This window comes from Calonectris borealis, chromosome 3 (genome assembly GCF_964195595.1).
Source record: "Calonectris borealis chromosome 3, bCalBor7.hap1.2, whole genome shotgun sequence".
In the NCBI taxonomy this organism is placed as follows: domain Eukaryota; kingdom Metazoa; phylum Chordata; class Aves; order Procellariiformes; family Procellariidae; genus Calonectris; species Calonectris borealis.
In genome coordinates, this window is record NC_134314.1 from 94,097,399 (window position 1) to 94,115,518 (window position 18,120).

General features: G+C 51.0%; 1 protein-coding gene across 5 annotated transcripts; it reads right to left on the reverse strand.

The window, feature by feature from the left end:
- Positions 1–241: 241 nt before the first annotated feature.
- AARS2 (alanyl-tRNA synthetase 2, mitochondrial) lies at positions 242–18,069 on the reverse strand. 5 transcript variants are annotated; one of them, XM_075146776.1, is made up of 22 exons: positions 17,830–18,069; positions 17,323–17,511; positions 16,521–16,666; positions 15,526–15,720; positions 14,850–14,994; positions 14,254–14,399; positions 13,869–13,977; positions 13,226–13,264; positions 12,353–12,464; positions 11,675–11,802; positions 10,791–10,941; positions 8,784–8,953; positions 7,688–7,801; positions 7,134–7,274; positions 6,348–6,485; positions 5,828–5,937; positions 4,592–4,700; positions 2,962–3,084; positions 2,411–2,521; positions 1,456–1,539; positions 1,206–1,316; positions 242–812 (listed from the first exon to the last, which is right to left on the reverse strand). In XM_075146776.1, exons 1-22 carry the CDS (start codon positions 18,052–18,054, stop codon positions 648–650), a joined length of 2,961 nt encoding a protein of 986 aa, XP_075002877.1. In that variant the 5' UTR covers positions 18,055–18,069; the 3' UTR covers positions 242–647. The 5 variants fall into 5 exon arrangements, with proteins under 5 accessions (XP_075002877.1, XP_075002880.1, XP_075002879.1 ...); XM_075146777.1 differs by lacking the exon at positions 242–812 and adding an exon at positions 822–1,079; XM_075146779.1 differs by lacking the exons at positions 7,134–7,274; positions 7,688–7,801.
- Between the last annotated feature and the right edge of the window lie 51 nt (positions 18,070–18,120).

An 18,120-nucleotide genomic window follows, 5' to 3' on the forward strand; every position in this document is an offset into this window, starting at 1 on the left:
CCCAACAAGCATGGGCTAAGCCCAAAAAGCTAAGCCCACAGGCAGCAGGGGAACTTCTTCCCCCATTTCAAAATTGTAGTAGCATTTTTAATCAGATGGGTATTCTGAGTTCTGCAGTAGGATGACACTGCTTACAAGAGTGCATTGTGAGGCTGCAGGGACAGCACAAACCCCTTTGCCAGAACAGAGCAGAAAGGAAAAAAAAGGAGAAAAAAAAAAAAGATGCAGCTAACAAGAAACATCAGAGGATCAAACACTCTCTACCATTTAATGGCTTTAGGATAACACTGTGCCATCTCCCCATGCTCTCATGGAGCCTCTCGGTGCTGGTTTTGTGGCAAACACTGCACTGTTCCAGAAGAAGTAGGTTCTGCTGCTGCAACTGGTGCTTTCCGAGGCTCAATCCCCATATGTCCGCGCTGAGAGCAGGCAGCATCGTTTTGTCAGTGGGATCAGAAGCGGGGTCTCTGCTGATCCCTGACGGCCAGAAGCCAAATGCTCCATGCAGTGGTTGCAGCAGTGTTCAGTGTGGGAGCTGCTAAACCTTTCAGATCAGCAGAGTATTACATATGCTCTGCATCAAGTGTCCACGTAGCTTGCAGCTGGGCTGCATACAGCTGTCCTGCCACCAAAGCATCACAGTTATTTCAGAGTTTACTCTGAGCGAACTCTAGTGCAGCAGTCAGGGCTCCCTGCATACCCTTGGCATTTCCACTGCCCTTAGCGACGACGGGAGAGCCTCCTGCCTTCCCTTCCATCTGCGTACAGACAGCCGCGGCCCAGTCAGCAGCAGAGAACACGGGGAGGCAATTCTGAGGAAAAGACACAGAGCAAAGTAATTTGGACTGTGGGGCACTCTGCAGTCTGGAGGAAGAAAGGTAGCAACGTTCTCTCCTCACCCAGCTTGGGCCCTCACTAACCTGAGGCAGTCGTGACTGTGAGGGCCGCAAAGGCTGAGCTTACATGTCAATGCTGCATCCTGCCCTGGGCAAACACGGCCTGGAGGATCCAGGGATATCTGCGCCCAGCAAGGACTGAAAGCATATCTGGTCCCAGTGTGGTCATCTCAGGTCCTACCCCTATGTGATTAACCACCAACACTGGGCAGAACCCCAGGAAAAGCCCTAACTGGGACCTGCTGAGCAGTGGGTCCAGTCCCCCCTTTGCAGGCAGGTTCCTTGTGTCTCTGCCAGGCTTCTGCTTACCTTGGACACCTGACAGGCACAGAGCACCTCACCAGAAACCTGAGGGCTGAGCAGCAGGACTGATGTGCCAGGAGACTTGTCACACAGCTGGTTCACTACCTTCATTAGGATCTAGGAGAGGCAAGGAGAAGAGGGGCCAGGCTACAGCAAAGGAAACTGGTATGCAGCAGAAAACGTGCCCAGCAGCTCCCTCTTACTGTGTGCAGCACCTGAGGTACTGCTGGGCCAACAAGTCCTGTGGATTACTTACAGAGAGGGAGTCAGCTGGGACGGTATCAATGATGACACGTTGGTTGCAATGTTTTGCTAGCAGGCTTTGTGCCTTCTCTTCAGCCTGAAGGAGGAAACACACAGCACTTGAGGGGCTACAAGTGGCACAGGGTGGGTTGGATGGGGATATATGTGTGCAACTTAGGTACATAGGGAATGGAAGTGCTGCTCTGTGGGATAGAGGAGGAATGTATGTTAGCAGAAGTAAGACTGGCAGACTGAAATCTCCACATGAAGACCTGTACAACCCTCCTTCCTCAAAAGCAAGCAGAGATGAAACCCTTTCAAAAGCGGAATAGAGAGTAACCCGTTCGGTCCTCAGCCTCTCTCCTGGACCTACACATTGCCACAGGTCTCAGGCAGGCTCCTGTGGCAAGATGCTCCTACTTTAAGAATAGTTCTTGCTGAGAACGCTGTCACGAATAACCATTTCCAAAGGGCTTTTAATGTAATCACGTAAATTAGCAAGACACAAATGCAGTGGGAAGCCAGAGCAATATCCATATGGCTGGGAGAAAGGCTCTGTCCTGCCACTGTCTCACTGCGTGACCTTGTAAAGCCCATTTTCAGGGCCACTCCATCTTCTCCATGTACAAACAGCAAAGTGATGCCTATCCACCTATTGGTGTTCGCCAGAAGTGCTGATATGGGGCTCTCCATCCTCACAGGCAGAGAGACACGGGGATTTTGCAGGTGCCAAAAGCCCAGTCGGTCATTCACTGCATTTTAAATGATGGCCCTGGTTAATACCAGTGAAATCAACCCAACACAGGGCTTATGTTGCACTGTCTGTTATTGTACCTGCTTTCTTCTGCCTTCTAATGGGACCCCAGTGACCGAGTGGCTGTCAAGTGTGACAGAGACACCAGGTCCACTGGTGTATGCCACACAGTGCTATTAGCAGGCTGCAAGTGAGTGTGCTGCTGCCACAGTACCTGCTGCATCTCCAGTTTCTTGATAGCCGTGTTGGCTGTTCGCTGTAGTGCTTTGAGGGTAGTCTGTAGTTCTCTTCTCTGCCACTGGGGCACTGCAGTGTTAGCCACCACCTGCAAGACAATTTGCTGTGTAAGGACACTTAACTGTACCTAGAAATAAACTGCTAATTTTCTGGGAGGTCAGGCTAGAGCCTGGCCTCTTCCCAGACCCTCCTATACCCCTATGCGATCAGGCCAGCAAGGCACTGTGGTGTGTAGCTTTCTCTTTTCAGTTGGGCGTCTAAAGCTTGGGGAAAAGCCTGGGAATCCTTTTTCACTGTTTTACCCTCCCCACCACTGTCTTCTCTCACATTCCCTCTGGCAGCAGGTCATCTGCAACACAGGCACCTAGGCACTGGTTGAAATCTTTGCGACCAAAGTGGCACCAGCAGGTAGCGACATGCCCTTGCTATTGACCATGGTAAGATGTGAACCTGGTAGGAAAGAAGTCATGTGCCTCAAGTGTATAGAGCCCACGCTGGGATCTTTTTGTGCAGGAGTGTAATCCTTACTTTGGTCAACTGGCCCACTTCTTTGGAGAGGTTCTGCATCTCAGGAATAGAGGTACTCCTCTGTTTCATTCGTAGGGAGATAGAGTCCACTTCCATAGCCAAGCACTGGCCTACTTCCCGGGCCTGAAGAGAAGGAGGGAGAGAATGCTTCAAATACAGCAAGAGAAAAAATGAATGGGGATGGAGAAAGTGGGGAGGCAGCAGGGTCATAACCACTGAAGTACTGCTCAGGATCCAGTGGGAAGACACCTACAGACAGAGGCTTTAAGAACGACTGTCCCCAAGAGACACTGGAATAGAACGTTCCTCTCTAGGTTTGCAACCAACAATAGATGGTCACATCCAGAGGGCCAACCTGTCGTGCATTTGTTTCCTCAGTATCTCACGCCAAATCATCAGGATTTTAATGAGAAAAACTTGGGAGCCTTGTTTACTCCTTAGTGCTCTTTTTTCACTAGCAAATGCAATCTTGAAACTAATAACTGAAGAAACAAAAGAAACACTAAAACTAAAGAAAACTCATTACTTGTTCAAGCACATTTCCTGAGGACCAGTTCAGCTGGTCTTGGTGCATTTCTTATTGCTTTCCCCAACACCAATGCTACCATTAATAAAAAAACTAATACAAGCTTTTTTTACCAGTGAAAATCCTTACAGTTTGGAGCATTTCCTCTCTGCCAGATCTTTGTGCCCGTGATGGTCCTGCTAGACTTCAGACCAGGACAGCAAAGAATATGTAAGAAAAGCTGTAGACAATGAGGACTGCTCTACCTAGCTAGGATACACATCCCTTGTTTCAGGTCACTCCCTCATGCCTGCAGTCTCCCTTGTCTGATTAACACATGCACACAGCTCCTCTCGGGGGCTCTCCAGGTCAGCACTTCCAGCAAAGCATGCAGATGTGCCCTGCAGCTTTTTATTCCTCTGCACCAAGAAAAGCCTTGCTAGGGACACAGATGCACAGGGGGCAGCCAGCCAAAAAGCAAGAGATTTGCAGGGGTGGGCTTTGCCTTTAATCTTCCCAGTTCCATTGACAGTGAGTCGCTCTACTCTGACTGCAGCCTTAAAGGAAGCGGGCAAGGTTGCAGGGCCCCTGACACTCCCAGATATTCAAAGGACAGAGCGATCTCATGGACACAATAATAGGTTGCTTACTTTTTATACAGACTCATCCAGACTATAACCACAGTTAGGCAGGGAAAAAAAAAAGAAAAGAAGCAAAAGGGCTGTAAGAACGAGGCCAGAGCCCTGTAACCATAAAGTGCAAATCCAACTGTGATAGGCAGGAGGTGAAACCAAAGCACAAAGGATCACACCTTTAAATACCTACCTGGGGACTGAAATTTATAGCCTAGAGACTTCCTGATATTTTGTGCTTATCCTGGAAAGGGGGTCTGAGGGGAGGAATGAAGGTCAAGGAGACAAGAGACTAGGATGGGGGGAGTGGAGGTGAACAGTGAGGTATGGCAGCAGAGCTAGGTCCAGGGATGAAGGAGGAAGCCAGATCAGGCGTAACAGGGAGGCTCCAGCCAAAGCAGGGGGAAGCTAATTGTCTAAGCAGGAACCTATAAAGTTGGGTCCTTCTGGCATTGCCTTGACACGGCAGAAATCTCAGTTTCCCCTTTCCTACCTGTTTGGCTTGTCCCCCTGTCACTGCAATGACACGGCTAATCCCTTTAACAAGCTGACGCTCACTGATGATGGCCAGATCTTCCATAGCTCCTGTTTGTAGAAGGTGCCTGCAAAGTCAGCAGAGAACAGGAAAGAAAACAAGCTGCTCTCTGGAAAAAGAAATCAGGAAGCCTGCTTTCCTTTTAGGCAAGTCTCAAGTCCAGCAGCCCCTCCCCAATCCCAATAGCTTCAATCCTTTCCCCTCCCTAAAATCCTGATGGCACCCTGTCAGGCAAGAGACAGCAGAGTTGAGGCTACTCCAGAGGAACCTCTGCGCTACTGCCCAGCAGGCTGCTGTCAAATAACAAATAACAAATAAATACTGCCCATAACAGCCAAGTTCTGCCTTGCTTTCCTCTCCTTGGGATGAATTGGGATTTTTCTCTTCTACCCAGCTGCTACTGAACCTTGTAGAAAGTAATTTTTTCCTCGAACTCCACCACGCTCTTGTCAGGCCAGCTCACAGACTGGCCAGTCACAGGGTAGTTGTGCAGTCACAGAGCACCGACAACCTCCCCTTTCCTTTCTGGCTATTCAACACTGGATAAGAAAACAACTACAGTGTCTCAGTTTCTGTTACCACAAGTAATCATTTCAGACAGCTTCACAAGAATTGATCATCTCCACTCCCATGCAGTTTCTTGTCCCACTACTCCCACAAGAATGATCTCATGACTAGAAACTTGCTCATTTTCAGCTGCATCTGCTCAAAGGCCAATTTGTTCCTGGGTTTTTTTGTGTCAGCATTGTCCCAAGATTGATTAACTCTTCTTTTACTTTCATTACTGCTAAAAGCAGAAGAGGGCGAAGATAATTAATTAAAATAATCACAGTGCTCTCAGGATCTCACAACCATCTCAGAGTCTCCTGCTGGGTCCCCAGCCCTCCTGCAACCCCAAAGCCAAAGCTCTGTTGTGACAGGCCACACACCCACCTTCCCACACTCTGCTGGCATCCTGCGGCTTCCAGGTTAGTTTCAGGCTATGAAGCAAGGAAAAATGCTTTGCATTTCACTAAAGTTTTCTCACCCTGGCACTTCCAAAGCTTTGTAACTTGCCCGTCCTCTCCTCACGAGATCTGTCCGGTGAGGAAACTTAGTTGCACAGGGACAGGGAGTGGAGCTTGCACGAATGTCTCTACCTCAGCCACCAGTGCCCACAAACGCACCTTCCGACTGCAAGCAAAAGTCACTTACGTCCCACAGCAGAGCTCCACAGAGGTCTGCATTGCAGCCTCAGAGTCGCGGGTCAGCACACTCTCCACAGGGACCCCCAGGGATACTATCCTCACTGGATCTGGATACCCCTGACAGAGGAGACAGGGATCAGCACCTAACAACGTGGTCCTTCAGGGGCACTTACAGACTAACTACATGGCTTCAGGTGTCTGCCTTATTTTTCCCCTATTCTAGAGTAGCCCCAGAGTCAGGGGCAGCACTGCTTCTCCCCCACAACCAGCCACCACAGGGAAAAAGAAACAACTGGGTGACACTACAAGCTTTTGGTCCAAAGAAATGAGCAGAAAGCCTATGCATCACCAGCCTCCATGTCTTACAACACAGCGCTCCTGAGATCTCATCTCTGTCCTCTTTTCCTTCCCGAGTTTTGGGAATCAGAAACCTGTTGCAGAAACCTGTTACATCAACATCTCGTGACCCAGATAATTCCTGCTGAAGGAGAAGGCTCATGAAGATGTTTGCTGCCATCCTGTCATACCTCATCCAGCGCACGGAGTCCCTGAACTCTTCTTGCCAGCGTGAGGGGGACCTCAGCCGTATGCACAACCTCATTTCGTTTGATCATATCCTGGACCACTTGCTCCACTTGCTGCAGCTGCTCCACAGTCACAGGGCCCTGAGGAAGTAAATCAGCCACCTTAAAGAGAAGTCTCCTGAGAGGTACAGAACAAAGGAGGGAGAACTGGGGCAGGGCCCCCAGGCAACTCAGCTTGGGCACACCACTCTCCCCCTGCATCTCATCTTCCCTACTTGTAAAAGGGACCTGTGAGCATCATGACCCTCCCACTCCCTCCTCCCATGAAGGATAAGAATTTTTGATCCAAGAGCATCAACCAAACACTTCAAGAGAGATGCTGCAATGAGTGACAGGTTACCACGGCCAGTGCTCAGCCTGACCCAACAGCTTTCAGTTCCCAACCCCTCTCACCTGGATGACCAGCACAGACACTAGATATGTGCCACAGCCAAGCTGGTGAATCTCTCCAAGACCCCTTTACACTACTCAGGTCAGTCCCAGGACCACTGGCCTTGCTAAGTCCTTTCCCTTCAGATCCCCATTCATCCCCTCAGCAAGTCCTGCTCAGAGTCAGGTCAATGCAAAACAGAGCCAGTGACTTCCAGAGGGCCAAGTTTCACTGCTCAGATAAAACGTGACCTGTCTCTAAAGGAGTGATTATGGTGAGAGGATAAAAAACCCTGGAGAGAAGGCCACTACTGGGATGTTGGTACTGCTGAGAACAAGAAAACAGAAGTCCAGAGTCACCCTGGTATCAAAGTCAAAGCGCAGCCGCTCTGCTGTCACATGGGACCCTCGTTGCTGTGTGTTGTCACCCAGGACGTGGCGGAGCGCAAAATTCAGCAGGTGCGTAGCGGTGTGGTTCGTCATGCAGGCCAGCCGCTGGGCCTGAAAGCACAGACAAGTTGGCAGGGAGCGCTGGTTCTCCACAGCTCGGGGGAGCAGGGGATGGCATGAAGAGATAAGGGAAAGGCTGCATGTGAGGGGATGGGAGAAGATAGAGGGGAAAAACAACGGGTAGCACAGCTGCCAGATGAATTTATGTCACAGGGCAGATTTAACCACTTTTCCCGTGGGATCACCTCTGTAAAACGGCAAAGGGTAGGCTAGAGACTTCTGGACAGACCAATGGCTCACAAAAGATTACGAAGTTACTTGTAAAGTCTCCTTCCCACTGCACATCACAATGAAGAGCAGTCTCAGGAATACAAGGGACAAGGGTCTGCTGTGGCCAGGTTACTCAGGCCATCACAAGACTCTCAGGGAAGGCTAGGAAAAGGTTAAGAGCAGTGAGTTATCACCTCATCCACAAAGAGCTGCACTTGGTCCCCAGCACGCAGGGTTTCCACAGCAGTGACCTCATGGATCACGTAACCACCACAGAGACGAACTGATTCTACAGGGAACAGTATGTCCTGAGCAAAGAGAGACAGAAAGATGAGTTAGGACACAGGGAACATCCAAAGACCTGTGCTAGGTGCCTGCTTGATCCGACTAGGAAACACAACCCCCATTGATCTCTAAAAGACAGGGATGGGGTGGGAAAAGCAGGGACAAACTTACTGCCAATGTAACCGGAGTGCCTCAGGCCTTCCCTGCCTCCAGCCACTCACTGCACAACATGCTGAGGCTGTCAGCTTGCAGTGGAGGGGCAGCAACACCCCCATGCTGATGAATTTTCTTAACAAGGATGCTTGTCCACGAGAAAACGGACAGCAGCTGCCAGACACCTGTCTCAGGCATCCAAGGTGCCATTTCTGCCTCACTGGGCTGGCGAGAGAAACTTGATCCCTGCTTCAGCTTGAGGAGAAGTGCTGAGCAAGGCACTATCACATTCTGCAAGGCTAAAAAGGCAGCATCAATGCCCAGGGGTGATTCTCAAGAGCTGGAACGTGGGAAGGAGAATAAGCTGCACCCCATGTAACTTCCTAGGAGAGGGTGAAAGCTCTCCCTCTGGCAAGGTTGAAGAACGTGCTGCAGAGATGGAGGTCTTCCCTGATGCTTTTGGGAGAGTTTTTGGACTGGGTTTCAGTTGGGCACTGCTTGCAGTTGTCAAGGACTGGCCAGAGACAAGTTACTCAGCTTGTGGGCTCTCTGATCATTGATTGCCTTCTCTCTGCATTGCAACCCCAGCTGGCAAGAGTGCAGCACATTAAAGAAGACTTTCTAGTGTTGCCCAGCAAGAAGAAATTCCAAAGGGCTGAGAAAGACAACCAGAGCAGCAGGTCCACCTCTGTGAAGTTACTGCTACCTCTCCGTCACTCCACCAACCCCGAGGCAAAGCCAAGGGAACTGTAAAGAGTCAGCAGCTTGCAAATTAACACAGTAAAACTTGGGGAAATCTGCCTGGCCTCAGTATCCATGGTGGCCTTGGGTTCAGACACCAAAGGGTCTCACCTGCTGTCCTAAACGTATCATGTAGCCTTGGTCAGAGGCTTGCCCGCCCTGCTCTGCATAGAAGTTAGTCCTGTCCAAGATGACACCACAGCGTTGCCCTGCCCCAACCTCCTTCTGGAGAGACTGATCTCTGTACAGCATCAGGATGGTGGCCTGGCATGGGCTGAACTCTGTCAGGGAGAAGAATACGGCAGCAATTAGTGCATACACCCTGTCAGTTTGCAACATGAAAGGAGGGGTCAATTCCCCATGCCAACCCTGCCAATACCCAGTCTATACTGAAAGCTGGCACTTTCCTTTGCCTTGGTAGGAGAGGAACAGCTATTGGCAGTAAGGACAAAGGATCTGTTATTTGGAACCAAGTCACCCCTCACTTACCTAGTGACAGACCTGCTGAGTAGCAGGTAACCAGGCTGGGACACCCAATCCGGCTCCACATGAGCCTGATAGAGCAAGATGTGGCACATATATGTCTGCATCTTGCTACGCTGCACGCTTGGCCAACCTGACTGCCTTTTATGAAGAAGTGACTGGCTTGGTGGACAAGGGAAGACAGGGATGTCACCTTCCTTGATGCAGCAAGTTTCTGACATGCTCTCCTGTAGCCTCCTTGAAGCCAAATTCAGGTGACATGGACTGGGCAGGTGGACCATAAGGTGGGTGTATAACTGGCTGGGCAGCTGGCCCCACAGGGAATTGCTCAACAGTTCAACGTTCAACTGATATTCAGTTACTAGTAGAGCTACTTGGTGGCTGATATTAGGGCCCAAACGATTTAACATCTTCATTAATGACCACCCATGACAAGATGGGATGTACCCATATCCTCCTTGTGTATGGCAATAAATTTGTGGGGACTGGTTGACACATTGAAGAGTAGGGCTGCTTTTCAGAGGCATCTCAGCAGGCTACAGAAATGGACTGACAGAAACCTTGGAGTCCTCAGGGGTAAATTGAACACAAGTCAGCAGGGTGCCCTTGCAGCAAGGAAGACTGCCTGCCTGCTGGGCTGTATGAACACAAACATAGCCAGCAGGTCCAGGAAAGTGGTATTCACTCCTATTTAGCATTTGTGAGACTACATGTAGAGTGCAGGAAATTCTGATGGTACATAAGCAAAAAAACTTTTCACACTAAGAGTGATAAAGAACTGGAACAGGGCACAGAGAGGCTGTGGGATCTCTGTCCTTACAGATGGATAAGGCTCTGAGCAAACAGGTCTGACTGCGAAGATGATGTTCCTTTGATCAAGAGATTGGACATCCAGAGATCCCCTCCAACCTCAACTACTTCTAATTCAGTGACTGAGGAGGTGGGACAGTGCTAGCTTGGAGATTCCAGCCAGTGTCGCTGCTGTTTTTTTTTCCCCTCCATTATGCTCTTGCTGTAGTATATATAGTTTGAATTGCCTCACTTTCTGCTTAATGTGGGTTGCCCCCAGCACACTGAGTAAGAGGGAGCTGGCTGTACACAGCTCTCTCTAATTGTTTGTGACAGCCACACCACCTCTTACTCTCTGTGGTTTAGCTTTATGCTTTCCCTAGAGCATCAGCAACCCCAGTTATCCTAAATGATAAAAAGCCTGCACTGGCATCTAGTGGTCTGCCAAAGAAATAGCAAGTGCACTGTTTTAAACAACTACCTAAAGCCTTTGCGTAATTATTCTTCATCATCCCTAGCACTCACACCCAGAATCCTAACTGTTGGGGACAGACTTATCTCTAGCAGAAATCAAGAAGTCTCTGCTTCACCACTGCACACAACCCAGAGCTCACAGCCTTGTCACCAGCCCAAAGCCTTCCTGGGGACACACCAAAAGCAATAAGAAAAGCACCTACTTTGGGATGAGGTACAGAGGCAGAGAAAAGATGCAGCAGCAAGGTGGACAGGTTTGAACCACAAAGTACATGTTCTGCATGCATGAGGTTAGGCAGTAAAAGCAGCCTTGTGAGGGATTCCAGTGCCCTCAGGCAGAGCTTGCCTTACAGACGGGACCTGGCCACTTACCGTACTGCCCGTGCTGCCCAAGCGTGTAGGCGTACTTTGGAGAATCATCAGTAGCAGGCACGTTGTTGCTCTGCAGCTGAGCCAGTGAATGCACATCAAGGTGCGTGTTTGTGTCCTCCAGTTGTCCTGCCTGTACTCCACCAGCCTTCCGCTACAGCAGAGCAAAGGCACAGTTAGATGGGAGATACCTGGGGGCACTCAAACCGATAATTGGAGCTATAAGGCTAGGAACAACTTCCTCCACCTTCCTGGAAAAGGCTTGTTTAGATCCAGGCTGATCGAGGCTACTACTAAACCAACCCATGCCTTCAAACCCCACAAGCACTCAATACCACCCTGTGCGAGCCTTGAGACAGGCCATAAGCAACAGCTAACACAACCCCCCCAGCATAGCTTGCTGCGTAGCTGTGAAACTTCCAGGCCATTGAAGCTCAGGAGAGCAAGGCCTTGAACTGATTACTGCCCAGGGTGGGCAGTGCAAGTATTCCAGCACTATAGAGACTGAGGAGATTTCGCAAACTTCATAAATCACTTGCTGTTTGGGTAAGCTGGCTCTGCTTTGTGTGAGGAGCTGGACTACAAGACTGACAGAGGACATTCCTAACCTATGTAATTCGATGATCACCTCCACTCCAGCAACAGTCAGCATCATAAAACACTTCTAGTGATCTAAAGAGAATCACCAGCCAGTACTTCTCAGTCCCACACCCACAAGCAAAGGCATTGTGACCCCACTGCTGTTTCAGACCCACTTCCCCTTCAGGGAAAAGGCACATGGCCCTGTGGTGCACCCAAAGATCCTCAGTAGTGAAAGGAATTCTGCCTCCATGCTCACAGAAGAGAGGGAAGGCTCTGAATTGTTCTGACGTGAGTCTCCCTTTTACCTTTGCATCTTCCAGAGCAAGTTCGTTAAAAGCAGCTGAATCCAAACTGATTCCCTTTTCTTCAAGCATCAAGTCAATCAGATCCAGAGGGAATCCCAAACTCCCATAGAGAGACCAGGCTACTTCAGCTGTAGGACAAAAAGAAGGATGTGAACTCTGTGTGAACACAGAAAGCAAAGCCATCTCAAGATTTGCTTGCACGGGACCACTCTAGTGTGTGCCTTGGTAACTGGATTCACGTGTGTTGTGTGCAGCTGCACTGGTAATGGGGAAGGGAAGAGAAGCCATCCAGTTCTTCTTGTATGGGACTGAGTATTAATGATGCCCCACAGCCCCACCCCTGCTAAAATTCAGCGCAGCACATCTAGACAGGCAGCTGCTGTTTGGGTCCTGAGCTCCTTCTTTCAGCGGTGTCTTGTAAGGACCCAGTTAATCAGTCAATAAAGCAGCAAGGGGATGTTTCTAACTCTCCTGGTGCCTAGTTTGTTGTGAGAACAAAGTACTAGAAAACAATCACAATCTGAAGAAAGGAGCAACATCTGCTCCTCTGCCTGGGGCTAGAAGGTCACTGAAAACACGTGGGGGAGGCAGACATCCACCACAGTTTTGACTGCAATGCTTGTGAGAACCTGGATCAAATCATCTTTAAGTGCAGCTTGTCAGAGGAGGGAGACTCACCCGGGAAATTTGTGGAGGGCTCCATCTGCTGCACTGTCCGCTCAATGATGCGCCTCCCGCGCTCGAGGGAGGAGAGAAAAGCTGCCTCGTTCTCATTGATGATATCCATGATCTGCTCAAAGATCAGAAGAAGGGTTAGCCACAACACCTCAGGGAGTTCCCCAGCTCAGCTCAGTCCTGCTACCACTGGGCTCCCTGCTACAGTCAGCCCAAAGCACATCAAGCAGGTGTCTAACAGGGGTCCTGTGTCTGCCTGAACCAGCCTTTTTGTTCTGTAAGTATCTGTCACAACACAGCTCCGATGCAATACTAAACAGTGCCGAAGTCATTGTGCCTCCTATCACCACTCCTGTCAAGGAAATATTGACCATCCACCTGGGGAAGGCTGGAGGCTGACAAATGCTCCCTGTCAGACATTCATGTCTGTGACCCAATTAAAATTGCATGGCTGGAACAGCCAGAGAAATTGCTCATCACAGTTGCTGTCAGCAGAAGCAAGCCAGGACCAGCTTTAAATCACCAATCCACTTTGGACAAAAGGTACCCAGGCTAGGACAGGCTGTACTTGCACTCAACAAAAGAGCTACCCTAGCTTTGTTAGAGCAACAGCTGCCCTATACCAGGACAAGCAGTCTCTGGTAAGGATCTAGTAGAGCTCCCACAAGGAAATCTGCCACAGATACTTTTCATGCCCAGGATACAAACATGTTCCCAGCACATCTCAGCCCACCCATGAGAACATGGTTATGGAGGAGGCTATGCAAACTCCTCCAGCTAAGTCCCAAGAAAGGGCTGACTTCTGCCCCTGAAAGCAGTGCTTCACAAAGATAATGAGAGATGGGGTTTCTGCGCAGGGGATTCCACATTGCTCACCTGGTCTGCATTCTTCGTCAGCTCTGGATAGGCATCTCCCTGTGGAGTGAGCCTCAGTTAGTGATAGCATCCTCAGCATTTTCCTCAAGGGATCTCACAGCATGCCACAAGCATTATAGAGGTTTCTCAGGCAGGAGTGTGAAGGGAGCCCCAGCGCATAGCCCCACGGACAGAAGCACAGGGGAAGAATCACACCTGGACTTAAGCTGCCATCTCCTGGCTATCTCCCTGTGACCCACCTCTGCTAGCCCCTGCACAGCATCTCTTGGCAAACACATCCATTCACAATAGGAAGAAAGCATTGTCTTTTAGGATGCTGTTAGTACTCACAGGGACCAATTTCAGATGGCTTTAACCAGATATGACAGCTTGGAAGCCACCGCCCTCACGAAACAACAACATGCACTTGCATACACTTACACACACACTTGTGCTGACTGTACCACTGGTCACATTAGGCCCCCTCCCTCCCATCACAAATGATCAGGAGACAAGAGATTTTTACTGTTGTGATGCATTGCACCAGATACGCCCTCCTGGAGCTCCTTTACATCCAAGACTTTCTCCTGACAACATACAGGAAAGGGGCTGAATAGGACACGTGAGATACTCTTTTTCCCCCAAGGCAGCAGTTTTTACTCACCAGCACTTCCACTACGGTAGGCACCAGGGAGGCCAGGAGCCCAGGTGGAGCGTGAAGGACTTCAGAGCAAAAGCGGACAGCCCTGCGCAGGATCCGACGCAGCACCAGCCTGAAAGCAGAGGCAGCCATGTGAGCAACCCTGCCCAGATCCCACATCCAGCACACCCCCGACACAGCCCCTCTGGCCTGATCCATCGACACAGGCCAGCTGCTCCCCAAGGATCAGCCTGCAGATTAGAACCTCTTCCAGGCTCTCATCTTCCTGTCCTCCGAAAGCTCGTGCACTCCCTGTCTTGGGCTCACGCCAAAACCTCTCCCTCTGGCTGTCCATATTCCTTTCTAGACCTAACTCCCTCCACCCCATGCCATTTCCTTATGTCCTTACTCTGCTCCAGAGAAGCCTGGGTAGATGCCATCAGTGATGCACACGCACAAGGTGCGCACGTGATCTGCCACCACGCGGTAGGCCATATTCACACGCCCAACATCAGCATCCCCGACCAGACCTTGGTATCTGGGCCCCCCGCAGCTCTAAAAGAGAAAGTAAGGAGATAGATCAGCAGAAATTAATGGCTGCAGAAGGAAGAGTTTCAACTTTCAACGCAAGAGGCAGCCAGCTACACTTGACCTCATGCTTCTCAACTACCTCTGAACCTTGTGCATCTAAGATGTATCATTAAATTCTTCCAGAGCATTATATACCAAGATTTCTGTACCTAACAGGTCAGCCAATGCCCTGGCACAGAGGAATTTAAAAAACTTTGGAGGAAGAACGGATCAGAAGTGCTGATATCCCAGCGGATTTCCAACCTGTAATTCTCCCCAGTTTCCCTAGAAAGCTGCTCTGGACCTGGCTGGACACCTCCTGTCTCAAAATAGCGCACAGTAACATGTGTAGAGAAGGCTGTACTACGGTACCAGGCAAGCAGTCTGCATTCAAGAAGCTTTTGCTTAACTGTGACCGAGCAGAAGCACCATCACCTTGTGAATGGCATCCAAGATGGGAGTGAAGAGATCTGTGTCATAGTTGGAGCGTTTGTTCTGCAGAACTGTCACCAGCCTTTCCAGGCCCATTCCTGTATCCACGTGGTGCTGCGGCAAGGGAAGCAGATTCCCCTCCACCTCTCTGTCAGCCAGCCAAGAAAAATAAAAGGCAAAAGAGAAGCAAGGGTCAGTTTGGGGGCAAAGAAAAGGAGCAGGTGAGTCAAAGAGAATGGAAGAGTGACAGGGGATGGAAACAGTGGGTGACCCAACAAAAGGAAGCTCAGGGCCAAGACTAACAACAGCCTGCCTTGGCACTGTCAGGCAGCCAGGATCTGACCATCAGATAGACAGGATAGACTATAACGTAGGGAAAAAGGCCTTCCCTGCACAGGGACCCAAGGCCTTCTCCTCCTTCTGCAGGTTTCTCTGGGCTGCTGCAGACCTCAACAGACCTCTGGGATGCAGCAGTGAGGGAGAACAGGCAGCAGAGGTTGAAGGAGGACAGGACAAATAAAGCAAAGGGGACCAAGAGCCACACTGGATGCATCTCCACAGCTTCCCTCTTGCTCCTGTACTACCACCTCCTGGAAAGCAGTGAGATGTCTGAGAATACACACGTATGATTTTGGAGTCGGACAAGAGCGAAAGGCTCTGGAGTTCAGATGCCCGGTACCTGCTATACTGCATGAAGACCAGGTTCCAGATCTCCACTACATCTGGGCTGCCCTGGTTCACCAGTGCCGCAGCATTTCTGCCACCACCCACGTGGTCATAGTGGATCTCTGTGCAGGGACCGCAAGGACCTGTGTCCCCCATCTCCCAGAAGTTGTCCTTCAATGGAAACGGAAGCACGTGACTGGCAGGCACCCTGGAAAGGCAAACAGAGGTGGCAGTGCTGGGGCATGCACAGAAAGCATGCAGTAGCCTAGATCACAGAGGAAGTTGGAAGGGAGGAATCCTTTCTGACTCCTACAAACTCAATAACCAAACACATTAGGATTCCTTTGCTTCTGTTGACACAGAATTATTCTCCTTAGCAGGAACAAGCTGGACCAAACCAGACAGGATCCTACTCACTGCCTAGAATGGCTGGCAAACTCAGTCTGGCTCCTGCTGGCAGAGACGGGCTCTCCACTGGGTCTGTGGAGCCGCCTTCCTCCTTGGAGGGAATTCCAGCAGACCTAAGACCTGACCACAGAGGACAAGGCTGAACACCAACAGTGGCGCAGAGCTGGCTGCCTTGGGTCCAAAGCCCACATACAGCCTGGAACAAGCTCCCAAAGCACAGCAGTGCTCTCTGCAATGGCTTCATCCTCACACTGAAGCAGCCATTGCTGGCTTTCAGAGGAGAATGTACTCTCCGCAGCTCATGATGGAGAGGAAGCCAAGGATCAGAGATCGTTCACACATTTCATCTAGGCCACCCAGTTTTAGGTACACAGCCCCCCAGACTGATAACATATGAGAAACAGCTTAAAGGTCAAGTGCCCCAGAGCTCTCAGAGCCCAGCTGACTTTTAACAGCCGAAACAAACCAGAAACGAAATGAGTTTAAAACACAACTTTTGGCTCCTACATCTGATTCCCATCAACTAAAGAGCATATGGGAGACTATGGAGACTGAAACATCAGCACCTGCTGCTCAGAACCTCTTCTCTAACACACTTACCCCAGGCGGAGCCATACGTCCCTGCACTCCTCATCTGCGCTCAGCCCCAAGGAGGAGTCTCCGCCAAAATAGGTGACGTAGAGACGATCTCTGGGGATCTTGTAGACCTCTGTCAAGAGCTCCCAGGCCATGCTACATGCCTCCTCCTGAGCAGGCAGGGAACATAAATGAAGCACAGTAATCCAGGAAGCACAGCGATGCAGGAAGGCTTTTTAGAACGGGAGTCAAACACCAAAGAAGTTAATTTCAGCTACTCTCTCCCTTTCCAATTTTAAGGCGTATTGCAAAGAGCAGGATGAGGGTCAGGTGAGTGAGACAGCTCACTGGTGCCTGTAGAAAACTGACCTTCAGGATCACAGCATAGTCTACACCCACGTGCTTGCCAGCAGAGTTACATGGATTATTTTCTTTCCAAGGCAAAAAAAAGTATTCGCTAGCAAAACAACTAGCATCTTTTATCCTTCCTCCCTTTTCAAACTCTCTAGTAACAAGCACGAAATCAACGGGGAACCTCTTTCCACCACATTAAATGGTCAATACTAGCATTCACACAGAGAACTTCAATTTGTACCTGTTGTTCACAGCTTTAAAAGGCTAACGACTCTGAGAGTCTGCAGGGCATATTTAGTGATTTAGCATACCAGCTCACTACTCCAGGCCACAGAGCTCCCAAGAAGTAATTTGGAGCTTACGAAAACGTTTTCTGCAGACAGTCCTATGGCACGACAGCACAGAACTACAGCACTGCTCTGAAAGAAAGGCCACATTTCCTCCTGGAGAGGGTTCGCTCCTAGGGCCTCACCTTAAAGTAATCCCCAAAGGACCAGTTGCCCAGCATCTCGAAGAACGTGTGATGGTAAGTATCTCGGCCCACATCCTCCAAGTCGTTGTGCTTCCCTCCTGCACGCACGCACTTCTGGCTGTTCACCACCCGCCGGTGCTGTGCCAGCTCGCTCCGGGGGTGCACCGTGCCCAGGAACACGGGCTTGAACTAGAAATCAAGGCAGAGAGACACCCACTGTTGCCAGATGCCACCCAGCGCTGGGGGCTGTGCCCGAGCCTCCTGGAACGCAGACGCGGCGCTGTCAGAGGCGAACAGGAGGGCAGCGGCGCGGTAAGCCCACGCGGGAAAGCCCGCCGCACCGCAGGAGACCTCCGTGAAAGGGGTCACCCAGAGACCAGCCGCGCTCCTCCGAGAAGGACGCGGAGGCCCCGGGAAGCCGGTGGAGGGGACCGCGGGGGCGGGCCGCAGGCGGGAGAGAGCCGGAGCCCCGGGCCGGACGCAGGCCGGTGGAGGCGGGGGGAGCACCTGGTTCATGCCCGCGTTGACGAAGAGGAGGCGCGGGTCGCCGCGGGGCCGCACGGGGGCCGAGGGCAGGCGGCGGTGGCCGTGGCGCTCCTGGAAGAAGCGGAGGAAGGCGTCGCGGACCTGCCCCGCCGGCGGGCAGCCGGCAGCCCCGCGGCGGGGGCTGCAGCGCCAGCGCCACGGCACCACCAGCAGCAGCCGCCGCCGCAGCCGGCCGGCCGCCGCCATGCTGGCCGGAAGCGGAAGACGGCGCGGCGGCTTCAGGAAGGGGCGGGGAGAAGGGCGGCGGCGGGA